Here is a 26,527-nt window from a genome sequence, read left to right as displayed (position 1 = left end):
AGTAGTAAAGGAGTTTTGCTATTTGGGGAGCAAAATAACTGATGATGGTCGAAGTAGAGAGGATATAAAATGTAGGCTGGCAATGGCAAGGAAAGCATTTCTGAAGAAGAGAAATTTGTTAACATCCAGTATTGATTTAAGTGTCAGGAAGTCATCTCTGAAAGTATTCGTATGGAGTGTAGCCATGTATGGAAGTGAAACATGGACGATAAATAGTTTGGACAAGAAGAGAATGGAAGCTTTCGAAATGTGGTGCTACAGAAGAATGCTGAAGATTAGATGGGTAGATCACATAACTAATGAGGAAGTATTGAATAGGATTGGGGAGAAGAGAAGTTTGTGGCACAACTTGACCAGAAGAAGGGATCAGTTGGTAGGACATGTTCTGAGGCATCAAGGGATCACCAATTTAGTATTGGAGGGCAGCGTGGAGGGTAAAAATCGTAGAGGGAGACCAAGAGATGAATACACTAAGCAGATTCAGAAGGATGTAGGTTGCAGTAGGTACTGGGAGATGAAAAAGCTTGCACAGGATAGAGTGCCATGGAGAGCTGCATCAAACCAGTCTCAGGACTGAAGACCACAACAACAACAACATTTGTATTATCTATTCCTATTTTTTGTCTGTATCCTAGATATTTATAGGCATCTGTTTTTTCCATCACTTCTATGCAGCCGCTGTGGTTATCCAATATGTAATCTTCTTGTTTAGTGTGTTTTCCCTTGACTATGCTATTTTTCTTACATTTGTCTGTTCCAAAAGCCATATTTATATCATTGCTGAATACTTCTGTTATCTTTAGTAATTGGTTGAGTTGATGATTTGTTGCTGCCAGTAGTTTTAGATCATCCATGTATAGCAAATGTGTGATGATGTGTTGGTAATAATATATCCATAATTTGTATTACTTAGCATGTTGGATATTGGGTTCAAAGCAAGGCAGAACCGGAAAGGACTTAATGAGACTCCTTGGTATATTCCACGCTTAATCTGTATTGGCTGCGATGTGATATTATTTGAATTTGTTTGGGTATTAAGTGTGGTTTTCCAATTTTTCATTACTATGTTTAGGAACTGTATCAATTTAGGATCTACTTTGTATATTTCCAATATTTGTAGTAACCATGAGTGGGGTACACTATCAAAAGCTTTTTGGTAATCAATGTATGCATAGTGTAGCGACCTTCGTTTAGTTTTAGCTTGGTATGTCACCTCTGCATCTATTATTAGTTGCTCTTTACATCCTCGTGCTCCTTTGCAACAGGCTTTTTGTTCTTCATTTATAATTTTGTTCTGTGTTGTATGTGTCATTAATTTTTTGTGTAATGACTGAAGTTAATATTTTGTATATTGTTGGTAGGCGTGTTATGGGGCAATATTTAGCTGGGTTTGCTATGTCTGCTTGATCTTTAGGTTTCAGATAAGTTATTCCATGTGTTAGTGTATCAGGGAATGTGTATGGGTCTGCAATGTAGCTGTTACATAATTTAGTTGGATGTGAATGTGTTGAGGTGAACTTCTTTAGCCAGAAATTTGCTATTTTATCTTTTCCAGGGGCTTTCCAATTGTGAGTAGAATTAATTGCTTGGGTGACTTCATGTTGCAAAATTATCACTTCGGCATCCACAGTATCATCTTGTATGTGTCTGTTTCTGCTTGTATCCACTGTGCATGCCTGTTATGTTGTACCGGGTTTGACCATATGTTGCTCCAGAAGTGTTCCTTGTCTGTTATGCTTGGTGGATTGTCTATTTTAATGTGTGTGTTATCTATTGTCTGGTAAAATTTCTTTTGGTTTGCGTTGAATGTTTGGTTCTATTTTCACTTTTTTTGTATCTTCCGAGTCGTTTGGCTAATGCTTGTAATTTCTGCTTCTTTTCGTCTAATTGCTCTGTCGCTTCTTGTTGTGAGATTTTACCTAACCTTTTTCGTTTTTTTTCCGAGATTTCATTTCTTATAAATTGTGTTAGCTGTCCGATGTCTTTTCTCAGTTTTTCTATTTTGATCTGTAGCCTGTGTTGCCATGCTGGTTTTGTGGGTTTCTTCTGTGTCTTGGTTGGTTCTGATCTCTGCCTAGTGTGTATATTTAGTGTAGTGAGTGCTCCTATATAAACCAGTAGTTGTAACTCTTCCATAGTTGTGTTTTCATTTATTTTGTTGTGTATGATTGTGTTGACAGTTTTTATTGTTGTTCTGACTTGTGGGTTATTTGGTGGTCTATGCAAGAATGGTCTAATGTCTGTATTTGTGTCTTTGTATTCTATATATGTTAGCTGAAATTTTTCTTCTCTATCTAACATCTGTGTCACTTCGTGTTCTATTTGTGCTTGTTCTGGTGGCTGTCTTAAGATTTCGTTTTCCTCTGATTGTTTAATTGGTGCGTGGTGTTCTTTGTTTGTTTGCTCTGGGATGTTTGAGTCCATTACTGTATTTTCTTCTTCTTCTGATTGCACATTATTTTGTTCCAGTATTTGTTGTACTACTTGTTTAATGTTTTCTAATTCTGACTAGGGTATCCTGTAATTTTTTATTATTACACGGATCTGATCAGCTAGTCGTCGTTCTGTTAAAAATTTTAATTCTGGGTATCTGGTAATAAATGTTGTGTATACTTGTGTTGTGTATACTTGTGATCTGTATCCAGTTGTGTTGGTTCCTAGGTTTGTTGCTTGGTAATAACAGAACATGAGGTGTCGATTAACTTCATCTGACCATCTCATCCTCTGTCTTTGTTTTCCTTCTAGGGTGGTTGCAGGAAGCATATCCTGCAAAACACCTCTATTTGAATTTAAATCATTTTCCAGTTGGCTAGCAGTGTCGTTACCATTGTGGGCGGGCATAGGGTTCAAGCGTCATCCCCGACCATGACGGCGCTTGTCCGAGGCTTCTTTAGTTCTGTCCTGAACCAACTAATCACACTAAAAGGGGGGTTAGCCCTATTAGTGGTTTGTTCTTTTCGTCGCCTTTTATGACTGGCAGAACATACTGGAGGCCTATTCTCTTCCCGAGCCTCCACGGGATTTTTTATTATTATTATTATTATTATTATTATTATTTCCTTCACTTTCTCAGACGTTAAGTCCGGTTAAAAATGGAGTGACGCGGACCTTGATCAAGCGTCACTTCCTTTTAACTGTACGGTATGTGTTATATTGCATTTAGGAACTTTCGGGTAATTGAACATGTATCAATAATTACGGATTTCTGTAGCTGTATATATATGTTTGGATGTAGCTGTATTGCATTGATGTACTGGTGGATATTGTGTGGTATGACTCCTGTAGTTGATAGTATAATTGGTATAATGTCAACTTTATCCTGATGCCACATGTCCTTGACTTCCTCAGCCAGTTGGATGTATTTTTCAATTTTTCTCCTATTTTCTTCTGTATATTTGTTGTATTGGGTATGGATATTTCGATTAGTTGTGTTAATTTCTTCTTTTTATTGGTGAGTATGATGTCAGGTTTGTTATGTGGCGTTGTTTTATCTGTTATAATGGTTCTGTTCCAGTATAATTTGTATTCATCATTCTCCAGTACATTTTGTGGTGTATACTTGTATGTAGGAACGTGTTGTTTTAAAAGTTTATGTTGTAAGGCAAGCTGTTGATGTATTATTTTTGCGACATTGTCATGTCTTCTGGAGTATTCTGTATTTGCTAGTATTGTACATCCGCTTGTGATGTGATCTACTGTTTCTATTTGTTGTTTACAAAGTCTGCATTTATCCGTTGTGGTATTGGGATCTTTAATAATATGCTTGCTGTAATACCTGGTGTTTATTGTTTGATCCTGTATTGCAATCATGAATCCTTCTGTCTCACTGTATATATTGCCTTTTCTTAGCCATGTGTTGGATGCGTCTTGATCGATGTGTGGCTGTGTTAGATGATACGGGTGCTTGCCATGTAGTGTTTTCTTTTTCCAATTTACTTTCTTCATGTCTGTTGATGTTATGTGATCTAAAGGGTTGTAGAAGTGGTTATGAAATTGCAGTGGTGTAGCCGATGTATTTATATGAGTGATTGCCTTGTGTATTTTGCTAGTTTCTGCTCGTTCTAGAAAGAATTTTCTTAAATTGTCTACCTGTCCATAATGTAGGTTTTTTATGTCGATAAATCCCCTTCCTCCTTCCTTTCTGCTTAATGTGAATCTTTCTGTTGCTGAATGTATGTGATGTATTCTATATTTGTGGCATTGTGATCGTGTAAGTGTATTGAGTGCTTCTAGGTCTGTGTTACTCCATTTCACTACTCCAAATGAGTAGGTCAATATTGGTATGGCATAGGTATTTATAGCTTTTGTCTTGTTTCTTGCTGTCAATTCTGTTTTCGGTATTTTTGTTAGTCTTTGTCTATATTTTTCTTTTAGTTCTTCTTTGATATTTGTATTATCTATTCCTATTTTTTGCCTGTATCCTAGATATTTATAGGCATCCGTTTTTTCCATCGCTTCTATGCAGTTGCTGTGGTTATCCAATATGTAATCTTCTTGTTTAGTATGTTTTCCCTTGACTATGCTATTTTTCTTACATTTGTCTGTTCCAAAAGCCATACTTATATCATTGCTGAATCCTTCTGTTACCTTTAGTAATTGGTTGAGTTGTTGATTTGTTGCTGCCAGTAGTTTTAGATCATCCATGTATAGCAAATGTGTGATTTTGTGTGGGTATGTTCCAGTAATATTGTATCCATAATTTGTATTATTTAGCATGTTGGACAGTGGGTTCAGAGCAAGACAGAACCAGAAAGGACTTAATGAGTCTCCTTGGTATATTCCACGCTTAATCTGTATTGGCTACGATGTGATATTATTTGAATTTGTTTGGATATTAAGTGTGGTTTTCCAGTTTTTCATTACTATGTTTAGGAACTGTATCAATTTAGGATCTACTTTGTATATTTCCAATATTTGTAGTAACCATGAGTGGGGTACACTATCAAAAGCTTTTTGGTAATCAATGTATGCATAGTGTAGCGACCTTTGTTTAGTTTTAGCTTGACATGTCACCTCTGCATCTATTATCAGTTGCTCTTTACATCCTCGTGCTCCTTTGCAACAGCCTTTTTGTTCTTCATTTACGCAAGAATGGTCTAATGTCTGTATTTGTGTCTTTGTATTCCATATATGTTAGCTGAAATTTTTCTTCTATATCTAACATCTGTGTCACTTCGTGTTCTATTTGTGCTTGTTCTGGTGGCTGTCTTAAGATTTCGTTTTCCTCTGATTGTTTAATTGATGCATGTTGTTCTTTGTTTGCTCTGGGATGTTTGAGTCTATTACTGTATTTTCTTCTTCTTCTTCTTCTTCTTCTGATTGCACATTATTTTGTTCCAGTATTTGTTGTGCTTGTTGTTTGATGTTTTCTAATTCTGACTGGGGTATCCTGTTATTTTTTATTATTACACGGATCTGATCAGCTAATTGTTGTTCTGTTAAAAATTTTAATTCTGGGTATCTGGTAATAAATGTTGGCTATTATTATTATTATTATTATTATTATTATTATTATTATTGCAAATTTATGCACTGAAATAATTTTTCACACGAGTGACGAAAATTATCAACTGTTTCCTCTTATTCGCAATTATGCAATTTGTTTTTATGTCATCAACAACATAGTGGTATGGTATTATTGAAGTAAGAATTGCTTAATAAAACAATCATTAAAATGTTGGTTCAGCAAAGTGTTTCACAACGCAGTCAAAATGGAGTCTGAATGCCCTTGCTTTCATTTTCTCTCATCGTTCACCCAGCCAGTTAGTGATGAGGTACGGCAGACTGCGGACCTATTTATTTTAATTTCCAATCTGATATCTGTGGGACTACCAAATTACTGAGCATGTTTTGACACAAATTTGTAGTTGCACTGATGTACACATTCACTTGTTATCCTAGTGTCAACATATATGGATATTAAAATACATATTTTTTAGAGAGATAATGGAAAACTAACGCTTTTCTAAAAGACGAAGTACCTTGTGAGTATCTGCAGGATCTCCTCTTATACCTCTGTCATCTGGAGGTGTTTCAGATCGCTTCCTCTCTAGGTGCCAAAGCTCTGGGTCCCACACACCACGAGCACTACAAAATTTTGATACAGAAATGAAACCAACGGACATGCGAAGATAACACCATGAAACATTTTTCTATATTTTATCTGCCACTTACTTGTTAAACGCAGGGTCTAAGCATTCAGGTCTTACTTTTGCTAAAGGACTCCGGCCAAATTCAATAAGTTGTTCCTGAAAAGTGAAAAACAAATTTAGTCATTATTTTCAACCAATTATTTACAAGAAATACCTCAAGAATCTCACTCACCCTGCTGTACTGAAACTGTGGTAAAGATTCTTTTCTAGAACTTGTCACTACCTCCACTGTAGTATCAGATTCACTGTAGGACATTGTCATTATGTCATCACCTGGTGAAGGAAAGACTAATTATAATTTGTGGAAAATGTCTGAAAAAAAAAACAGCGGTATAAAAGGTAGGGTGGGAGGGAGGAGGAGGAAGAGGAGGAGGAGAACAGTCAGGGCACACATGCTGCTGAAACTAAGGCACTGACCAGAAAAAATATGTATATTACAAGGATAATTTCCTTAAAACTTTAGTTACCTGTCTTAAGACACAAAGGGTGATTGGTTGGTTAGTTAGATGGTTTAAAAGAGGGGGGGACGACAAAACTACAAGGTCATCGGTCCCTTGTTCCTAATGAAACAATGCCACAAGTGGGAGAATAAACTAGACGAGACGTATAACAAAACGGAAAGGAAGGAAAAACCACAAGAACGAAGGAAAGGCAACAAACACTAAAAGGAACAAAAGAGGACAACAAAACAACCAAGAGACACTAGAAACAGAAGAGAGTAAAACAAAGCAGATTACAGTGGCTGGCCGACCACGAGAATAGAAAGGAAAAGCCAGCCACTCTGCAACACATTAAATCCTCCACCCTAAAAGCACTAGGGTGGAGGACACAGAGGGACAGAGGACATGCGCTAAAACTTAGATCAAATGATAAAACCCACCCTCACGAATAAAACTTAAAACTAAATCAGCCGATGAGGCATTGTCAGATAAAATTAGCGGCAAAGAGTCTGGTAACCTAAGCTTTCTTCACTGGGCAGTCAAAGTGGGACAGTGCACCAGAATATGGGCCACTCAACTGGGTGACGCACAGACACTGAGGCAGGTCTTCATGGTGCAAGAGGTAACCGTGGGTCGCCCAAGCGGGACCAATGTGGGGCCGGCAGAGGACAACTGATTCCCTGCGACTAGCCCACATGGAAGACTCCCACACATTCGTAGTCTCCTTAATTACACGCAGTTTGTTGTGCGTACTGTTATGCCATTCCGTCTCCCAAAACCGAGAAACACTGTGGCGTAATCAGAACCTAGGTCAGGTTTAGAGATGCCCATCTCCAGAAGTAGTTTCCGTGTAGCCTGTCGGCAAGTTCGTTGCCTGGGATGCTGACACGTCCTAGGGTCCATGCAAACACCACCGAACGATGGGACTGGTCCAGGGCATAGATGGACGCCACCAAAGGATAGTGAGGGTAGCACTGGTCAATAGCTTGTAGGTTGCTCAAGGAGTCAGTACACAGAAGAAACTGACTCCTCGGGGCATGAACGGGTATACTGAGGTGCAGAAGATATGGCCACCAGCTCTGCAGTGAATACACTGTAGCCATCGGGCAAGGAATGCTGTTTAATATGGCCTCTGTGGACAAAGCCAAAGCCAACATTACCATCAACCATCGAGCCATCGGTGTAAATCACTTCTGAGCCCTGGAATACATCAAGAACCGAAAGGAAGTGACAGCGGAGAGCCACAGGGTTACCGGAGTCCTTAGGGCCACGTGAAAGGTCCAGGCGAAACATCAGCCTACAGATACACCATGGAGGTGTACGTGAATGGACCTCAAGGAGAGGTGGTGAAGAAAATGACTCCAGTTCAGACAGAAGCGATCGCACGTGAGCCGCAAACATCAGCCCTGACTCAAGCCAGTCTATGCAGGAGGTGAACCACTGTGATTGTGAAAAGCAGACAGTAATTAGGATGTTCAGGAGAGCTATGAATTTGTGCAATGTAACTGGCAAGTAGTTGTGCACATATGATTTTCAATGGAGGGACTCCAGCCTCCACTAGTATGCTGGTCACCGGACTCATCCTAAAAGCTCCTGTCGCTAGTGAAACTCCGTAATGATGCAATGGGTTGAGCAAATGTAATGCTGACAGTGCCACCAAACCCTAAATCACACTCCCATAGTCAAGGCGGGACTGAACAAGGGCTCTGTAGAGCTGCGACAGTGTGGAGCGATCTGCACCCCAGTTGATGTTGCTCAGGCAGCGGAGGGCACTGAGGTGCTGCCAACACTTACGTTTAAGATGACGAAGGTGAGGAATCCATGTCAAACAAGCACCGAAAACCAGACTTAAGAATCGATATGTCTCCACTACAGCGAGTGGATCGTCACTGAGGTAAAGTGCTGGTTCCAGATTCAATACGGAGTCCTGCAGGACCCAATTCTCCTGGATATGGATGGAACTATGGGAAGCACCAACTGACACGGAAAATGCGGAGCGACAAAGTACTGGATAAATATCTGGAGAAGGCCCCAGAGACCCCACTCATACAATGTGGCAAGGATATGATGCTGCCAGGTCGTGTCGTACACTTTTCGTAAATCAAAGAAGATGGAAACCAGGTGTTGGCATCTGAAAAAGGCTGTTTTGATGGCAGACTAACAACACAAGATCATCAGTGGTAGAGCGACCCTGGCTGAAGCCGCCCCGACATGGAGCCAGTAGGCCTCGTGGCTCCAGGACCCAACCCAACTTCCCACACACCATACATTCCAGCAGCTTACAAAGAATGTTGGTGAGGCTGATAGGCTGATAACTATCCACGTCAAGTGGGTTTTTACGGTGTTTGAGCACCGGAATGATGGTGCTCTCCCACCATTGCGATCTCCGGTTGAAGATGACCAGGATATGTCGCTTGTAGTCAGATGCGAGATGTTTAATCATCTGGCTGTGGATCCCCTCAGGCCCAGGAGCTGTGTTGGAGCAATGTGCAAAGGCACTGAGGACCTCCCACTCTGGAAATGGGGTGTTATAGGATTCACTGTGATGTGTAGTGAATAAGAGGACTTTCCCTTCCAGCCACCATTTGAGAGTGCGAAAGGCTGGGGAGTAATTCTCTGTCGCAGAGGCTGAAGCAAAAACTTCAGTAAAGTGCTCCGCACTTGCGTATGCGTTGGTAGATAACACACCACCATTTATGATAACACCAGGAACACCTGTTGGGTTCTGGTAGCCGAAAAGACGTTTGATCTTTGTCCAGACTTGGGAAGTTGACGTATGGAACCCAATGGTCGAGATGTATCTTGACCAAAACTCCTGCTTCCGTCGTTTGATAAGTTGGCGAACGCGGGCACAGAGCCATTTAAAGGCTATGAGGAGCTCCAGGGAAGGGTGCTGCTTATGCCGCTGTAGAGCTTGCCGAAGCTCCTTAATTGCTTCAGCAGCTTTCAGCAACTACCAAGGGACTGCCTTACACCAGGGGCACCCTAAAGAGAGAAAGTTACCCAGTCGGCCTTGTTTAAAGCCCATCTGGGCAACCACCCATGGGCCTGAGGCCGGAGAAGTGACAGGAAGATGGGGAAGTGGTCACTACCACACAGGTTGTCATGTGCTCTCCAGTGGATAGATGGGAGAAGTCCTGGACTGCAAATTGATAAAACAATGGCCGGGGTAACTACCATGAGCGACACTGAAATGTGTGGTGGCCCAGTATTTAAGAGGCACAGATTGAACTGAGACAGGAAAGTTTCAATATCTCTGCCTTGGCCAGTAAACACGGTGCCACCCCCACAAGGGGTTATGGGTGATAAAGTCTCCCAGAAGTAGGAAAGGTTTAGGAAGTTATCAATCATGGCAGATAATACATTCAGGGGTACTACACCATCTGGAGGAAGATATACAATGCAGACAGTTATTACCTGTGTTGTCCTTATTCTGACAGCCACAGCTTCAAGAGTGGTTTGAAGGGACACAGTGTCACTATAGATTGAGTTTAGGACATAAACGACACTAACTCCATCTGACACTATTATAGTCGCCACGGTTCTTGTAATATCCCCTATAGCCATGGAGGGCACAGGTCCGCATTGCTGGGAACCAGGTTTCCTGGAGGGCAATGCAAGTAGCAGGTGTAAAGATCAACAGTTGCCATAGCTCAGCCAGTTGGTGGCAAAACTGCCGCAATTCCAATGGAGGATGACATTGTCAAACTGGGAAGGCATGGAACTTTCAATGAGGCAGTTTATGCCTCAGAGTCATCTGCTGCCATTGACTTATTGCCCGAGGAGTCTGTATCCATTGTGTCTGAGGGTCTGGCGAGATCTAGGTCCTCAGTGGATGCCAAAATCTACTACTGGTGTTTCACAACCAGCAAGAGATGATTGACTACACTTCATCGCATGTCATCTGCCCTGATGCCACCCACTCCGACCAGGTGCCCTCTCCACCAGCACCACCCAGCTGCAGCAAAGGCCACCTGGCACGATTGCCATTGCCGGGAGTCCTGATGCCCCAGGGGGATGGGCATCTACCACTTGGCATATGTGGGCGCAGGCATCAGTAGAGTGATCCCTGTGTAGTCAAGGGGCTACAACCAACAGGGTACATGTCAGCCCCACCTCAACGGACTGGCTACCATGCTAGATATCAGGTGCAAAGAACTGCATGGTCATCATCGACGCAGAGAGTGACGCTACATAGTGCATGGGGGAAACAGCACTCAGTAAGGTGTCCTCGCCCAAGAGATGGAGAATGAGTGGGACTTAAATGCGACAACGAGAAAGTGGGCTACAGCTCTCAATGCATGATGGACACGATACACCATGTAAGGTGCCCTTCCCCAATTGGCTCACTCTTCAGGAAAATTTTGAAGAATGGAGCTCAAACCCTACAGGAGACCATCACATAAAGGCCAAAACATGTGAAACTCCTTTTAGTCACCTCTTACGACAGGCAGGAATACCTCGGGCCTATTCTTACCCCCAGACCCCCAGGGGGCCACAGAGGGTGAACACAATACAAAATCCAGAACGAAATTTTCACTCTGCAGCAGAGTGTGCGCTGATACGAACTTCCTGGGAGATTACAACTGTGTGCTACAACGAGACGAACTCTGGGCCTTTGCCTTCTGTGTGCAAGTGCTCTACCATCTGAGGTAGAAGGTTCGCAGGAGAGCTTCTGAGAAGTTTGGAAGGTAGGAGACAAGGTAATGGCGGAAGTAAAGCTGTGAGGATGAGGCTACGAGCCGTGCTTGGATAGCTCAGTAGAGCACTTGCCTGTGAAAGGCAAAGGTCCAGAGTTCTATCTCTGTCTGGCACACAGTTTTAATCTGCCAGGTAGTTTCGCAAGGTAAAATATTTACTGGTTATTGTAAACTGTAAATGAACTTAAAAATGCTTGTTGCTTGATTACATTTACTGTTCAACACTGATAGCAAGAATGTTACTTTAAGTTAGTCATTAAATACAAGTAGTTATTTTATTCATTAGGCACTGAATTAATAATAAATGAATTAATAATAAATTTATAAATAACACTGTCTCTTACCATGCATGTACGAAATTAGGACAGAGTCTGAATTATTATTCTAATATGAGATACATTATATTTATGACATACAAAATAATAATTTGAAACAAGAGTAACCGTAAACACTGCAAATAACCTAGTTCAACACTAATACTACAATTTAAAATCCTCACTTGAAAATTAATTTTTCGATAAGTCTAACGTAGAGTATAAATTTCAACAATGTAAAATATTGTACACGTGCAAATGCTAGAACTATAACACCAAATGAAGAGCATGTTTCTTCAAAATACTATTCCGCTAAGAATGGCAACTTTCAAGAATTTTATTTGCATTGTAAATTACTATGAAACAGAGCCTATTACTATTGTGTACATTTAATTATGGACGGTGAGTGGATGCAATTCGCTGTTGCGATTCTTGGTAAGAGGTACCACGTGCTGCTCCCATTTTTCATATGTAATTTAAGATACACACACATAATCTCAAAAATATACATGGAAAATACTCTATTATGTGACAGTTTTTCTGAATTTATGGTATCCGGGTTTTAGTTACTTATAATGAAAAGTGAATTTAGGGTGGCACTAAAACTGTTCTTAACTAATGGCTTAACAATAATCAGTACAGCTGACACACTGATTCCAGATATGGTCTGAAAACTGTGCAGTTCATCATTACAACTTCCTGCTAAACTAAACTATACAGGACTACAGATGCTAGTGTTCTCTTGTTGACAGTTATCGAACCATGGTATATAGGCACAGCTGCAACAGTGACACCACTTCTCTAGCTCTCCCAAATCTCGAGAAGCATGCTAGTACACCTAGCTGAATTAGCACTCCAAGAGATTAATTTTTATAGCAATGCACACTTTGTGATAGTGTGGAGACTGTGTGGGTAAACCCATTCTGCCTAAGGTTGTTTCCTTCAGCAGCATCACACAGCAGTAGGCGCAGGAGAGCTTCAGTAGAATTTGGCATTTAGGGAAGAGGTACAAATAGAACTCATGTTGTGAATTTACATCAAGTTTTGTCTGGCTGGCTGCCTCTGCCTCATAAGCCGCTTTGCTTCAAATGGAAAGTACTCAACTACAAGGCTGACAGCATTTTCTATGGGTACAAAGTTTTATCAGCTGCGATCTCCCCTTCCCCACTATACATACACAACAAGCATGTTCCCAAAAGTCTTAAAATTAAACCATTACAATCACAGTTCAGTGAAGTTAATTTCTGAATGTGTGGGAGTTTATTTACTCACTAAATGTAACCCTTCGCAGCCGCTGTGGGCGGGTGCGTGCTCGACGGCGGTACCCTTTTTGATTTGTGGGCAAGCCTGCAGCACCCATTGTTGCATTTGGGGACTGGGGAGAAGATGTGCGTGCTCTCCGTCGTCTCCTCCTCCTCCTCCGTGGCTGCTGCTGTTGCAACTGCTCGTCCTTTTCTGGAATGCCCGTAGGGCCAGTATCTGAGAAAGCAGCAGCGATAGTGCCACACTGTTGGCGAGGTCGAGGACGCGATCTGGGTCTCGCTCTGCGAATTGACCCCGCACCACTGCCACCCCCTGTGGCTCCTATCCCTGTGCCTAGTGGCATTGTCATCACTACCACGCTAGCCATTGTCCTGCACAGCTAACACTGTATCACACCTGTGTGTTGCACCATCAGTATTAGATACCAAAAATGTGTTTCATATGCCTTACGTGCTTCTGAGATGTCAATGCCAATATTATCGAATAGTACATGACGAAGTCAATAAAATACACTATGGAAAAAATGATTAAGGTATGGGAAGCATTAAATTACTACAAAGTAAAATTGGAAAAACCACACAAACAAAAATGCTAATTTAGTACATGAAAACTTCATGTATGACAGAGTGGATGTTTATCAGTTTTTCTGCTAGGCAATTACAGGGTCAGTCATTAAAGATGGCCAGGAGGGTTCCACGGATTGTGCGGCGTGTTTGCCGATTGTCACTATGCTTAGTTCTCCGACACAAATACTTCGTACATGCCCTACATTGTGCGAATGTGTGTACGGGTGTTTTCTTTTGAGTTTCTTTGTCAAGTTTAATTTGCTTCAAATATTGTTGCTAGACATCATTAGTGTAACTGAGTTGAGTCTGGGGATCTCCCTGCCTTGAAGCTTGTGCGTCCAGTCCTCGGACAGCAACACCATGAACTTTTCTTCTGTACTGTGAGACAGTGTTCAGGTGTTTTGTTTTGAGTTTGCTGTGGAGACGCCATTCAGTATGGTACACACGAAGGATCAACGAGTGTTTCTTGCGTTTGACTATGCAAAAACAGGATCTCATGTGGAATGTCTGCTTGAATTTATATGAAAATTTCCTGATGTGGATATTCCCAATGATTCAACAATATGCAGATTAGTCAAGAAATTTCAAGAGTCTGGATCTGTGCTACACGAACAAAGGCCTGGAGAACCTACTGGTTTTACCAAAAATAAATTAAGCAAGATAGGGGAGGCCTTGGAAATAAGTCAAAGAAAATCTCTGTGCCGTTTGAAACTTCAGACTGGTGTGTCAAGAGCATCTGCTCTCACAGCTGTGCACAAACTGAAATTGAAACCATACAAAATAGCTGTTGTAAATCAACTGAGGAACTCCGATGTTGTTGCTCGACATCGTTATTGCAACTATCTGTTACAATGTGCATGATGGGGAAGGTGACCCCGAGATACTTTTATTTCCACATCAGCATGGCCGCATTTGTCAGGGTATGTAAATTCTCAGATCAATCAATGTTGCAGCTCCAAAAATGAAATACATCAACAACCTCTGCATGATATGAATACAGGAGCGTGGTGTGCAATTATTAGGCCAATCGTTTTCCACAAAACAATATACTGCATCCTTTTTTTCGCCCACTACCACCTAACGGAAAGGTGTACAATTATCTGATTCAGGACAATGCAAGACCACACACCTGCCTATCATTCTATGAGAGCAATATGAAGTGTTTTTGAAAACTGACCTCTATTCTCTAGATCTAAACCCATGTCATTTTTACCTTTGAGGAATGTTAAAAACAAGGTATATGCCACCAATCCCCACATGCTTAAAGAGTTGCAAGACGGGGTTTGGCTAGTCATTTCCCAGAATTCGGCAGCTGAAATTCGTCTAGTATTTCCTAGAATGTTTAGGAGATGTCAGGCTGCTCTCATCACAGAGGGAATCATTTCGAGCACCTACTGTAAATAAAGGTAAGCTTAACTTAATAAGATGACTACATATTATTTACGCGTAACTCGCTGAAAGTGGGCACGCAGATGATGACTGGCAGATTAGATCTGAGAGTTGGGTGCAGCAGCAGCCAGCAAAGGCTGTCTTGCGAAACCCATGGACTACTCCTGGGCGTCTTTAGTGAGACATTCTGTACATATCAATTTCCTCCAAGAAGGTACCACATCTTCATTATTTTATCAGTTAACCAGGAAAAATGAGAACTGGAATTTTAATGTACTTTGAAATACCCTTACAATGATAGCACCACTAAATTATGAAATTATGTTAAGTGAGGTCCATGGCTTACAGTCAGCAGGAAGTTTTTTTAATCTTTAATATCTTCAGCTACACTACAAACTTATTTTCTACAATGAATATTACACCCATTTTCAACAGCTATAGTAAACAGAAAATATATATTTTATTTTCATTTTCTAGGCAGTAGAAAGTTTACTTAATAGTGAAACATATTTGGCACAGAATAAAACAAGAGTAATAGCATGTAGTAAAGTTAAATCTGGTGATGCTGAAAGCATTAAGTTGGGGAACAAAACATTATTTGGATAGCAAAAATAACTGACAATGGTACAGGTATAGAGGATAGGAAATGCAGACTGGCAACAGCAAAGAAATCTTTCCTGAGAAACAGAAGTATTACAACATGAAAATTTAAATACTAGGATGTCTTAACTGCTTGTCTGCATAGTAGCCTTATTCCGAAGTCAAACACCAACGAACAGCACAGACAAGAAAAAATTCAAAATTTTTGAAATGTGGTGTTACAAAAAAGCACTGCAGATCATATGAGTAGATCACATAATCAATGAAGACTTACTGAATCATATTGGGGAGGAAAGATTTTTTACTATGCGCCTTGACTAAAAGAAGGAATCTGTTTATAGCACACGTTGGGACACCAAAGAATCATCACTTTTGCACTGGAGGAAATTGGTGATTATTTTGGATGTGGGGCACTCTACAGCATAACCATCAGCATTCTGACAAAGAGTCAGCAGGTCATTCTCATGGGGGACAGGGTAGGAAGGGGGAATAGGGAGTGAGGTCTGTCCACACAGGCAGAGTTGTTTATAATTCATTAAAGTCCACCTCTTATCATAAGCACTTTACGGATGGGACCCGACAGTTCACAAAATTTCAAAACTTGGCTGAATCTGGTGTCAGTGTGCGAGGATGGTGGGCAGATTTCCTACCAAACCAAGGGCTGCCCTGGTGTTAGTACATAAAACACACATTGCCAAAATAGGCTGAACCAAAAGTGACACACTACGAACCTCCAAATGAGGGATCCTCCTACCAGAGGAAGACCCCATGTATTAATGGGCTGTGCCCAATGCACAGCCTGGTGAGAAGCACCTCCTGCCATAAATTCTGCAGTGTTAACTGAGTCCTTAGGACCATGCGAATGGTCCACGTGAAGCTTCGGCCTAGGTGTACACCACGGAGGTGTAAATGAATGGACTTAAAGTATAGGTGGTAAAGGCAAGGACTCCACTTCAGACAGAAGAGATCAGATGCAAACCGCAATCAGAAGCCCTAACCTGGGCCTCAGATACAGGAGATGAACCGCCGTGGATGGAAAGAGGAGACGGTAATTCGGATGCTCAGGAGAACTAAAAATGTGTGCAACGTAACTGGCAAGCAGTTGTGCACGCCTAAACTTCAATGGAGGGACTCCAGCCTCCACCAGGACGCTGGTCACCAGACTCGTCCTAAAAGCTCCCGTTGCCAGTCGACTGCCACTGTGGTGTACTCGGTCGAGCAAATGCAATGCTGAGGGTGCCGCCGAACCATAACCAGACTCCCATAGTTAAGGCGGGATTGAACAAGGGTTCTGTAGGGCTGCTGCAGCATAGGGCGATCTGCACCGCAGTTGGTGTTGCTCAGGCAACAGAGGGCATTGAGGTGCTGCCAGCGCTTCCACTTCAGCTTACGAAGATGAGGAAGCCACGTCAATCGGGCGTCAAAAACCAGTCCTAAGAATCGATGAGTCTCCACTGCAGTGAGTTGATCAACATTAAGGTAAAGTTCTGGTTCCAGATGAATGGTACGACACCAACAGAAGTGCACGACATGACTTTGCGGCTGAAAACAAAGCTGTGGGATAGAGCCCATGACTGCGCGTTGTGGATGCTCCCTATAGGTGCCGCTCGGCAACACCAGTACTAGAGGAGCAGTACGAAATGCAGAAGTTGTCTGCATAAAGAGAAGGTGAGATAGCCCGACAGTTGCTGCTAGACAATGTCCACTACTAATGGAGACACACTCAATATAGAGATCTGTGGAACCCCATTCTCCTGGATATGGGGGAACTGTGGGAGGCACCAACTTGAACACAGAAAGTAGATAACAATAAGAAAATTTGGGGGGGGGGGGGGGGAAAAAAAATAAATAAATAAATAAATAAATAAATAAATAAATAAATCGGGAACGGACCCTGGAAACCCCATTCATATAAAGTGGCAAGGATATGATGTTGCCAGGTAGTGTCTTAAGCTTTTAGTAAATCAAAAAAGACGGCAACTGGGTTTTGGTGTCTGGAAAAGGCTGTTTGTATGGCGCACTTGAGGGAAACTAGGTTATCAGTGGTACAGTGACCCTATCAGAAACAGCCCTGGCATAGAGCCAGTAGGCCATGTGACTCCAGGACCCAACACCGCTGACTTCCCATACGTTCTAACAGCTTACAGAGAACATTGGTGAGGCTGATGGGCCGATAGCTATCCACATCAAGTGGGTTTTTAAGCGGTTTGAGCACAGGAATGACGGTGCTCTCCCGGCACTGCGACGGGAAGACGCCATCGCACCAGATTCGGTTGTAGATGATTAGGAGATGTTGCTTGTAGTCGAATGAGATAGGATCCACAGTCAGATGTTCAAACCTATCTGGCCCAGGAGCTGTGTCGGGGTAATGTGCAAGAATGCTGAGGAGCTCCCACTCTGTAAATGGAGCATTATAGGGTCCACTGTGAAGTTCAGTGAACGAGAGGGCTTTCCTTTTCATCCCACTGTTTGAACGTGCGAAATGCTGGGGGACAATTCCCCGATGCGGAGGCACGAGCATAGAGCTCAGTGAAGAGCTCGGCAATTGCGTTTGCGTTGGTAGATAACACGCCATTGATGTTAATGCCTGTCGGGGTCTGGTAGCCACAAACAAGTCTGATCTTCATCCAGACTTGGGAAGGTGACGTATGGCACCCAATGGTCGAGACTTAACTCTCCCGACACTCCTGTTTCCGTCTTTTTATAAGCTGGCGAATGCGGGCACGCAGCTGTTTAAAAGCTCTATGGAATGATGCCACTTATGTTGCTGTAGAGCTCACCAACGCTCTTTAATGGCCTCATCAATTTTCGGCAACCACCAAGGTACTGACTTTTGCTGGAGGCCCCCTAAAGAACAAGGGTGCATGTTTTCTGCTGCAGAAACAATCGTTCTAGTGACCTGATGAACTACCACATCAATGGTACCTTGTGGGGGAGATTCTACGGTGACAGCAGAGGTGAAAGCTTCCCAGTCTCCCTTGGTTAAAGCCCATTCTGGTAGATGTCCAGGGGAATGGCACTGGGGGAATGACAGGAAGCTGGGAAAGTGGTCACTACCACATAAGTCATTGTGGGCTCTCCAGTGGACAGATGGGAGAAGTCCTGGGCTGCAGAGGGATAAATCAATGGCCAAGCATGTGCCATGAGCCACACTGAAATCTGTGGAGGCCCCAGTATTCAAGAGACAGTGGTAGAGTTGATACAGGAAAGTTTCAACATCTCTACCTCGGCGAGTAAGCACAATGCCACCCCACAAGGGGTTATGGGCGTTAAAATCTCCCCCGCAGCCAATATGTTCAGGGGTACTGCATAATCTAGAGGAAGACACACATTGCAGACAGTTATTTCCTGCGCTGCCCTTATCCTGACAGCCACAGCTTCATGAGGGGTTTGAAGGGACACAGGTTCACTCCATACTGAGTTCAGAACAGGCACAAACTCCACCTGATGCACTACTATAGTCTCTATGGTTCTTGTAATGTTCCCATAGCCGCCGAGGGCAGGGGTCCGCACTGCCAGGAACCAGGTTTCCTGAAGGGCAATGCAGAAAGCAGGTGTAAAGCTTAAAAGCTGCCATAGCTTGGCCAGGTGGTGGAAAAAACCACAGCAATTCCACTGGAGGATGACGTTATCGCGAGGTTGGGAAGGTATGAAGCATGCAAGGAGGCAGGTTACACCTCAGGGTCACCTGCTGCCACCGAATGAGTACTTGTACCCATTCCCATAGTAGATGAGGCATCATTGACATCCAGGTCCACAGGGGATGCTAAGATCTCTGCCTCATGCACAGGTGCAGGTGCAGAATTCATTGGGAGTGGTGGTGGTGGGGTCACCAAAGAGTTTTTTCTTAGTAGGCTTCTTTGTTTGCTTGCTCTCTTGCTTCTCTTTAGGGACTTACTGGGAGGACTTCTCTGAAGTAGCTTCAAGCACGGAGGAAGACCATGAAGCTCTTCGTCCGGCAACTTTCAGCTCCTTTAGCCACAGGTAGGTGTGCGCTGTGGCATTAGCGGAGACATTGGGGGAGAAGGTCCCAAGGGACCCCTTCCGCACAAGAGGAGCCGGAGGAGGCTCTTGCTTCTCCAGCTGGGGAGAGGGGACCAATGTCCCCTGTGTTTGGGGGGCCTTGCTCCCGAAGTAGGTGCTTTGGGAACAATGGAGGGAGATTTTCCCCCCAACCAAGAAGGAGGCGGATGTATTCTGGAGGCTTTGAGGACCCACTGTTCGTGGCACAGAGTGCGGTACGACTGGTACTTGTGATGGCTGCAGCTTATGTGGACGTCAACCGAACGAGGTGTAATCTTTCAAGTTTACGTTTAGCCTCTTGGTCTGTCAACCGGTCCAGGGTCTTTTATTCCACGAATTTCCACTCCTTTTGGAGTACGGTGCAGTCTGGCGAGCAGGGGGAGTTCTGCTCTCTGCAGTTTATATAAGTGGGAGGAGGGGCACAGGGAGTATCTGGATGCAGTGGACATCACAGTCTCGACATCTGGCGCTGGAAGTGCAGCAGGAAGACATGTACTCGAATTTCCAGCACTTAAAGCACCACATATGGGAAGGGACATATGATTTAACGTCACGGCAGTAAACCATCAGTTTGACCTTTTCATGCAATGAATCACCCTTAAAGGCCAAGATGAAGGCACCGGTAGCAACCCTGTTGTCTTTGGGTCCCCTGTGACGCACCGGATGAAATGAACATCCCACCATTCTAGAACGGCGTGGAGCTGATCATCAGACTGCAAGAGGAGGTCGCAATGGAAAATAATCCCCTGGACCATGTTGAGGCTTTTATAGGGACTGACAAACAGGAATATCACCCAGCCAGTCACAAGCGAGTAATGCTCGGGATTGGGCTGGGGCTGCTGTCTGAATCAGGACTTAACCGCTTCTCATCTTGGACAGCGCTGTCACTTCCCCGAACTTATCCTCAGGATGTTCAACAAAAAATTGAAGCTTCATAGGTTGGAAGAGTCCCTGTACTTTCTGCTACAGACTAAATACTGAGGCAAATATGGAGCTCTTCTTTCTGTAGCCCAAAGTTCCTCCCATGGTGCAGCGAGGGAGAGAAATTATTTAGGGTCATATCTGTCAGCAATGTACTTGATCTTGCCCTTCTTAGAGACTGCTGATGATGTACCGTCACCAGCAAGAAATGACAGTCCGCTTCATTGTGGGTCATCTGCCCTGATGCCACCCACTCCGATCATGGGCTCTCACCACGGGCACCACCCAGCCACAGCAAAGGCCACCTGGCATGATGGCCGTTGCCAGGAGTCCTGATTCCCCAGGAAGACAGACATCTACTCCTTGGCATACATGGGGAGTTCACAGCTCGGGCATCAGCAGTGCAATCCCTGTGTTGTCAGGGTGCTACCACCAAGGTACGTGACAGCCCCACCACAATGGACTGGCTACGGTGCTGGATACTGGGCGCAGAGAAATTCAATATTCTCATGGGGGCAAAAGAGGACAGGAGACAACGGAAGAAGATGACATACCCCAGAAACTGTCCTCATGCAAACAGTTGAATGGCAGGTGGAGATGCAAAGCCATGACAAGAAGTCCAGGAGATTGAATCTAAGGGCACTATGGATAACTCTAGCACCACGTAAGGCGTCCTTCCCCATATGGCCCACACTTGGGTAGAATTTGGAAACTGGCAGGTCAAACCATAAAATGTGCCATGAACTTACAGGTCCAAAAAGTGAGAGACTCCTTTTAGTCATCTTATGACAGGCAGGAATAGCTCAGGCCTATTCTAACCCCTGGACCCACAGGGGGTGTGAAGCTTTTGAATCCACTCCATGGTCACCGTAGCGCCATAACTCCACAGCATAACTTGTTAACTGCTTTGGAAGGCACTTCTTGAAAACCCTATCAGGGAAAACTGAGGGCATTGTATTGCTGAAATCTATCCATATGAACAACAGAACTGTTGTATATACTTATAACTGAAGGCAACTGTTGTAAAAAGAATCTGGAGTACAAGTTTTCTTGTACTGCATCAAGCTTAAAATCACTTTGGGCCTCTGAAGACACCAAGGCAGCAATCTGTTCCATCACTGGTTGTTTATTTGGAGGCTTGACATACCCAGATCTGCGAGACCATAGGCATCATATTTACCAATGGCTTATTCAAAAGGGGGCACTTCCTGAACAGCCACTAAGAGTTGGGTTGTTTGCTCCACAAAATGCCAACAACTGAGGCAGCAGTGACTCACTGGTATTATGGTCATAGAAGTCTATGTTTTTCCTTTGGTGATGTGCACAATTTTACATTTCTGTATATTTAAAGGAAGTTGCCAGTCTTTGTACCTCTCTGAAATCTTATCAGATATGAATATTTATGCAGCTTCTTTCAGACAGTACTTCATTATAGATGACTCCATCTGCAAAAAGTCTGATGTTACTATCAATATTGATGATGGCTGGTCAGGAAGATTAGTCAATGTCCAAATACCATCATGGTGTACAGAAGAGCATCTTATCTTGGGCTAGGAAATATGGGCTGATCTGTAAATAACACTACTATAATCCTCACGTGACAAATGCCCTATAAAACTGCAAGAGGTAGAGACCTGGCAGATCCATAAGCCTCTTGAAACATTCAATGATTTTAAGCCCTTTGTTGCGAACGGTCTACCCGACGGGAGGCCCTAGCCACACGACATTTCCATTTTTTTACCTTTCAGGTGTGGGAACAAGGTTAATTTAGAGTAACAATGTACACGCAAAAGGTGTGCGTTGTGGACTCCAGTTGCTGAAAACTGTGACAAGCACAGTTGAAATTAACAAAAATTGTCTTCTCAAGTGAGAACCTAAAATCAGGTTTATTGGTCCAAGTTTCAGCTTCCTCATGGTCAACTGTGGTAGCCTTATTGTGCAATTGGAGGAAAAGTAGGAGATCAATAAGTCATCCACAAACAAACTTTTAACTGAGATTCTGACTGCAGAGGAGATATTTGTAGTGCTTGTGAACAGCATGACAGTGCACTGCCTTGGATAACACCATTCCCCTGAACAAAACTATCAAGACGAGAAATTGAACTTAATGGTGAGGTACCTCCACACAGTCCAAATTCATGAAATTGGTGAAAGATGTTTTATCTGCAAGTGGTGATGTATGCTGTTTCAAAATCTAAAAACACATTAAGAAGACTCCTGTATAGCCAGTTCAAGTAGAATTAACTTGTCAAGGGCAGAATGGTAACACCCATAATTTCACGGTGAATGGTACAGATAACCCCTGGATTCAAGGAGCCAGGCGAGGTAGCAGTTGAACATGTGCTCAGGATTCCTACACTACAGCTGGTAAGGGCTACACTCCATTAATTATAAGGGCTGGCACTACGCTTGCTTGGTTTTCATAAGTTAATATTTATTGCTTGCTTACTTGCTTCCTTCCTTCCAAGAGAGAGTATTGCCCATCAAACCCAATCTGAGTGAAACAAGATACAAGGTCGTCTTTGGCTCTAGAGCACAGATGGAGCGTATCATAATGAATCTGATCTGGTCCTGTAGCAGTGATTCTGGTTGCAGACAGACAATTGCAGTTTTCATATAGAGACTGAAGAAGCAGCAGAGCCACCTTGTCTCCAGAGTCTTACAGAACAAATGAAACTTGAGATGTCCACCCAAATGATGCAGTGGTAGTAAGAAAGTGTTCAGCCTGGGACAGAGCCATGTCTAGGCACGTGTACCTAGACTCCAGTTCTCAACTAGGCCTTAAGTGGATGTGTTGCCCTTTCCTCTGCCTTACCCCCCAAACTTGGGCAATGTAATTGGTCAGATTTATAGTTTTGTTTGGTTTCGTTTTGCTTTAGGTCACAAAAACAACTAGGGTCATACATAACCAAATCAAAACTACAGAACACCAAGGCAGACAGGAGTTAAAAACCCAACTGACATAATAGACAGCTAAAAACAGGCACGTAGAAAAAGGGCTAAAAAGACACCACACAGAAACGGAGTCCAAAACTAAAAATTAAATGGCCTTTGCCATATTGCTTTGGCAGATAAAGTAAGATGCGGTCAACAACCCACGCGTCATTTGCTAAAATAGCCAATAACTGACGGCAAACACAAACAGGAACGTAAAAGGTTAAAAAATGGACATTCCATCAGGAAGTGGCAGATAGTTAAAACTTGAGCGCAATGTATATGAAGTGATGGGGTAGAGTCACTTAGCAAATGGTGATGGCCAGAAAGGTAGTGCCCAATACGTAGCCGAGTTAAAATAACCTCCTCCTGGCAGGAGGACCGAGAGGAGGTTGTACAAGGCGCTGGGAGAGGCTTAATAAGCCGGAGCTTATTCCCATGAAGGGAGGGCCACTGGCGATGCCAAAAGTTGTTTTTGTTGGGTTTAAGGGCGATCAACTGCTGAGGTCATTAGCGCCCAGTCACTGTTGTTAGAGCACATGGAATCTGTTAAAACTCAAGAAGATGGGGGGACACCAGAAGGACCTGACAAAGATGCAGATAAAATAAGTAAAAAGGTTAAATGTCTTTGGACAAGCCAGTTAGTTATAAAACGCAGAATACGAGCAGCTGCTCGAGCGTCATCAGCTAAAACATCCGGTAAAGTAGATGGCAGGGACAGGACAACACGAAATTGACTAAAACGGGGACACGACAATAAAACATGGCTCACTGTTAATGCCTGACCACAAGGGCACTGCGGGGCTGGGTCACCGGAGAGCAGGTAGCAGTGGCTAAACCGGCAATGCCCAATCCGCAACCTGGTCAGAAGGACTTCCTCGCGCCGAGATGGTAGGGAGGATGTTGTCCAAGCAGTTGGGAGCGGTTTTACTGCCCGGAGCTTGTTTCCTTGGAGGGATGACCAAGCATCCCACCACAACGACACAAGCCTCTTACATAAATCCCCACGAACGTCAGATGACGGGACACAGTGGGAGGCTGGCCGAGGCAGGAGGACTGCAGCCTTGGCTGCAGCATCCGCAGCCTCATTCCCAGGCACTCCTACATGTCCGGGAACCCACAGAAAGCTGACAGAACCACCAGTATCAGTGAAAGAATGGAGGGACTGCTGTATCCGTTGAATCAAGGGATGGACCGGATAGGGAGCTCCAAGGCTCTGAAGAGCACTGAGTGAGTCAGAGCAGAGTACATACGATGAATGGCAGTGGCGGCGGGCATACTGAACGGCCTGATGGAGAGCAAAAAGCTCGGCCGTAAAGCTGGAACATTGGTCGAGGAGCCGGTATTTAAAGGTGGCGGCCCCGACGACAAAGGCACAGCCGACACCGTCGTCAGTTTTGGAGCCATCGGTGTAAATAAAGGTGTGACCGGCAAGTCGAGCACGAAGTTCGACAAACTGTGAGCAATACACTGCAGCTGGAGTACCCTCCTTCGGGAGTGAGCTGAGGTAGAGATAAATAGGAACCGGAGCCTGGAGCCAAGGTGGTGTCGGGCTCTCACCCTCTCTGAAGGTGGTAGGGAGGGCAAAATCCAACTGCCAAAGCAGGCGACGGAAGCGGACTCCGGGGGGCAGCAGGGCAGACACATACAAACCGTACTGACGGTCGAGAGAATCGGCGAAGAAGGACTCGTAAGAGGGGTGGTCGGGCATAGACAACAGCCGGCAGGCATACCGACACAGCAGTACGTCGCGACGGTAGGTCAATGGTAACTCGGCAGCTTCAGCATAAAGACTCTCGACAGGACTAGTGTAGAAGGCTCCGGTCGCAAGACGTATCCCCCGATGGTGGATGGAGTTGAGCCGTCGTAAGAGGGATGGCCGAGCGGACGAGTAGACGAAGCTCCCATAATCCAGCTTCGATCGGACTATGGACCGATACAAGCGAAGCAGGACAGTGCGATCCGCTCCCCAAGATGAACCGCTAAGAACTCTGAGGACATTAAGGGAACGTGTACAACGGGCCGCCAAATAAGAGACATGTGGAGACCAACACAGTTTCCTGTCCAACGTGAGCCCTAGAAACTTAGTTGTGTCCACGAACGGGAGAACAACGGGACCGAAATGTAAGGATGGCGGAAGGAACGCTTTATACCGCCAAAAGTTGATACAAACCGTCTTCTCTTCAGAGAACCGGAAGCCATTTGCCACGCTCCAAGAGTAGAGGCTGTCTAGACAACGCTGAAGGCAGCGCTCCAGGAGGCATGTTCTCTGGGCACTGCAGTAGATCGCGAAGTCATTGACAAAGAGAGAGCCTGAGACATTAGGTGGAATGCAATCCATAATTGGATTGATCGCGATGGCAAAAAGGGCTACACTCAAGACGGAGCCCTGAGGCACCCCGTTCTCCTGGAGGAAGACGTCGGACAATACGGAACCCACACGTACCCTAAACTTTCGATCCGTTAAAAAGGAATCAATAAAAAGGGGCAGGCAACCGCGTAGGCCCCACCTGTGCGTAGTGCGGAGGATACCTCCTCTCCAACAGGTATCATAAGCCTTCTCCAAGTCGAAGAACACGGCTACCGTTTGGCGCCTTCGCAAAAAGTTGTTTATGATGAACGTCGACAAGGTCACAAGGTGGTCAACAGCGGAGCGGCGGCGACGAAAGCCGCATTGGACATTAGTAAGTAGTCGTCGAGATTCAAGAATCCAGACTAACCGAGCATTAACCATGCGCTCCATCACCTTACAGACACAGCTTGTAAGAGAAATGGGGCGGTAACTAGAAGGAAGGTGTCTATCCTTCCCGGGTTTGTGTATAGGAACAACAACGGCGTCACGCCAACGCATAGGGACTTGACCTTCGGTCCAGACGCAATTGTAGGTACGAAGAAGGAAGCTTTTGCCCGCCGGAGAAAGGTGTGCCAGCATCTGAACGTGAATGGCATCTGGCCCCGGAGCAGAGGACCGGGACAGTGCAAGTGCACGTTCGAGTTCCCGCATAGTAAAGGGGGCATTATAAGTTTCCAGATTCAGCGAGTGGAAGGAAGGTCGCCGAGCCTCTTCTGCCTCTTTCCTGGGAAGGAAGGCAGGATGGTAATGGGCGGAGCTTGAAACCTCCGCGAAAAAGCGGCCAAAAGCGTTGGAGACAGCCACAGGATCAACAAGGACCTCATTACCTGAGGTCAGGCCAGGTACTGAGGAGTGGGCCTTAATGCCCGACA

General features: G+C 44.1%; 1 protein-coding gene across 6 annotated transcripts in view; it reads right to left on the bottom strand.

Annotated features, from left to right (window-relative positions):
• Positions 1-26,527, bottom strand: part of LOC126418536 (eukaryotic translation initiation factor 4E transporter) — a 320,599-nt gene that overhangs the window by 214,351 nt on the left and 79,721 nt on the right. For all 6 annotated transcript variants that reach the window (XM_050085342.1, XM_050085344.1, XM_050085348.1 and 3 more), the window contains exons 2-4: positions 6,325-6,425; positions 6,175-6,248; positions 5,982-6,087 (exon numbers count right to left, since the gene is read on the bottom strand). In XM_050085342.1, the coding sequence (XP_049941299.1) occupies positions 5,982-6,087; positions 6,175-6,248; positions 6,325-6,425 (281 nt within the window). The remainder of the gene's footprint in view (positions 1-5,981; positions 6,088-6,174; positions 6,249-6,324; positions 6,426-26,527) is intronic.

Source organism: Schistocerca serialis, chromosome 9, assembly GCF_023864345.2.
Source record: "Schistocerca serialis cubense isolate TAMUIC-IGC-003099 chromosome 9, iqSchSeri2.2, whole genome shotgun sequence".
Classification (NCBI taxonomy): Eukaryota; Metazoa; Arthropoda; class Insecta; order Orthoptera; family Acrididae; genus Schistocerca; species Schistocerca serialis.
The sequence above is the reverse complement of the archived record's forward strand: the minus strand, read 5'-3'. Positions and strand labels throughout refer to the sequence as shown.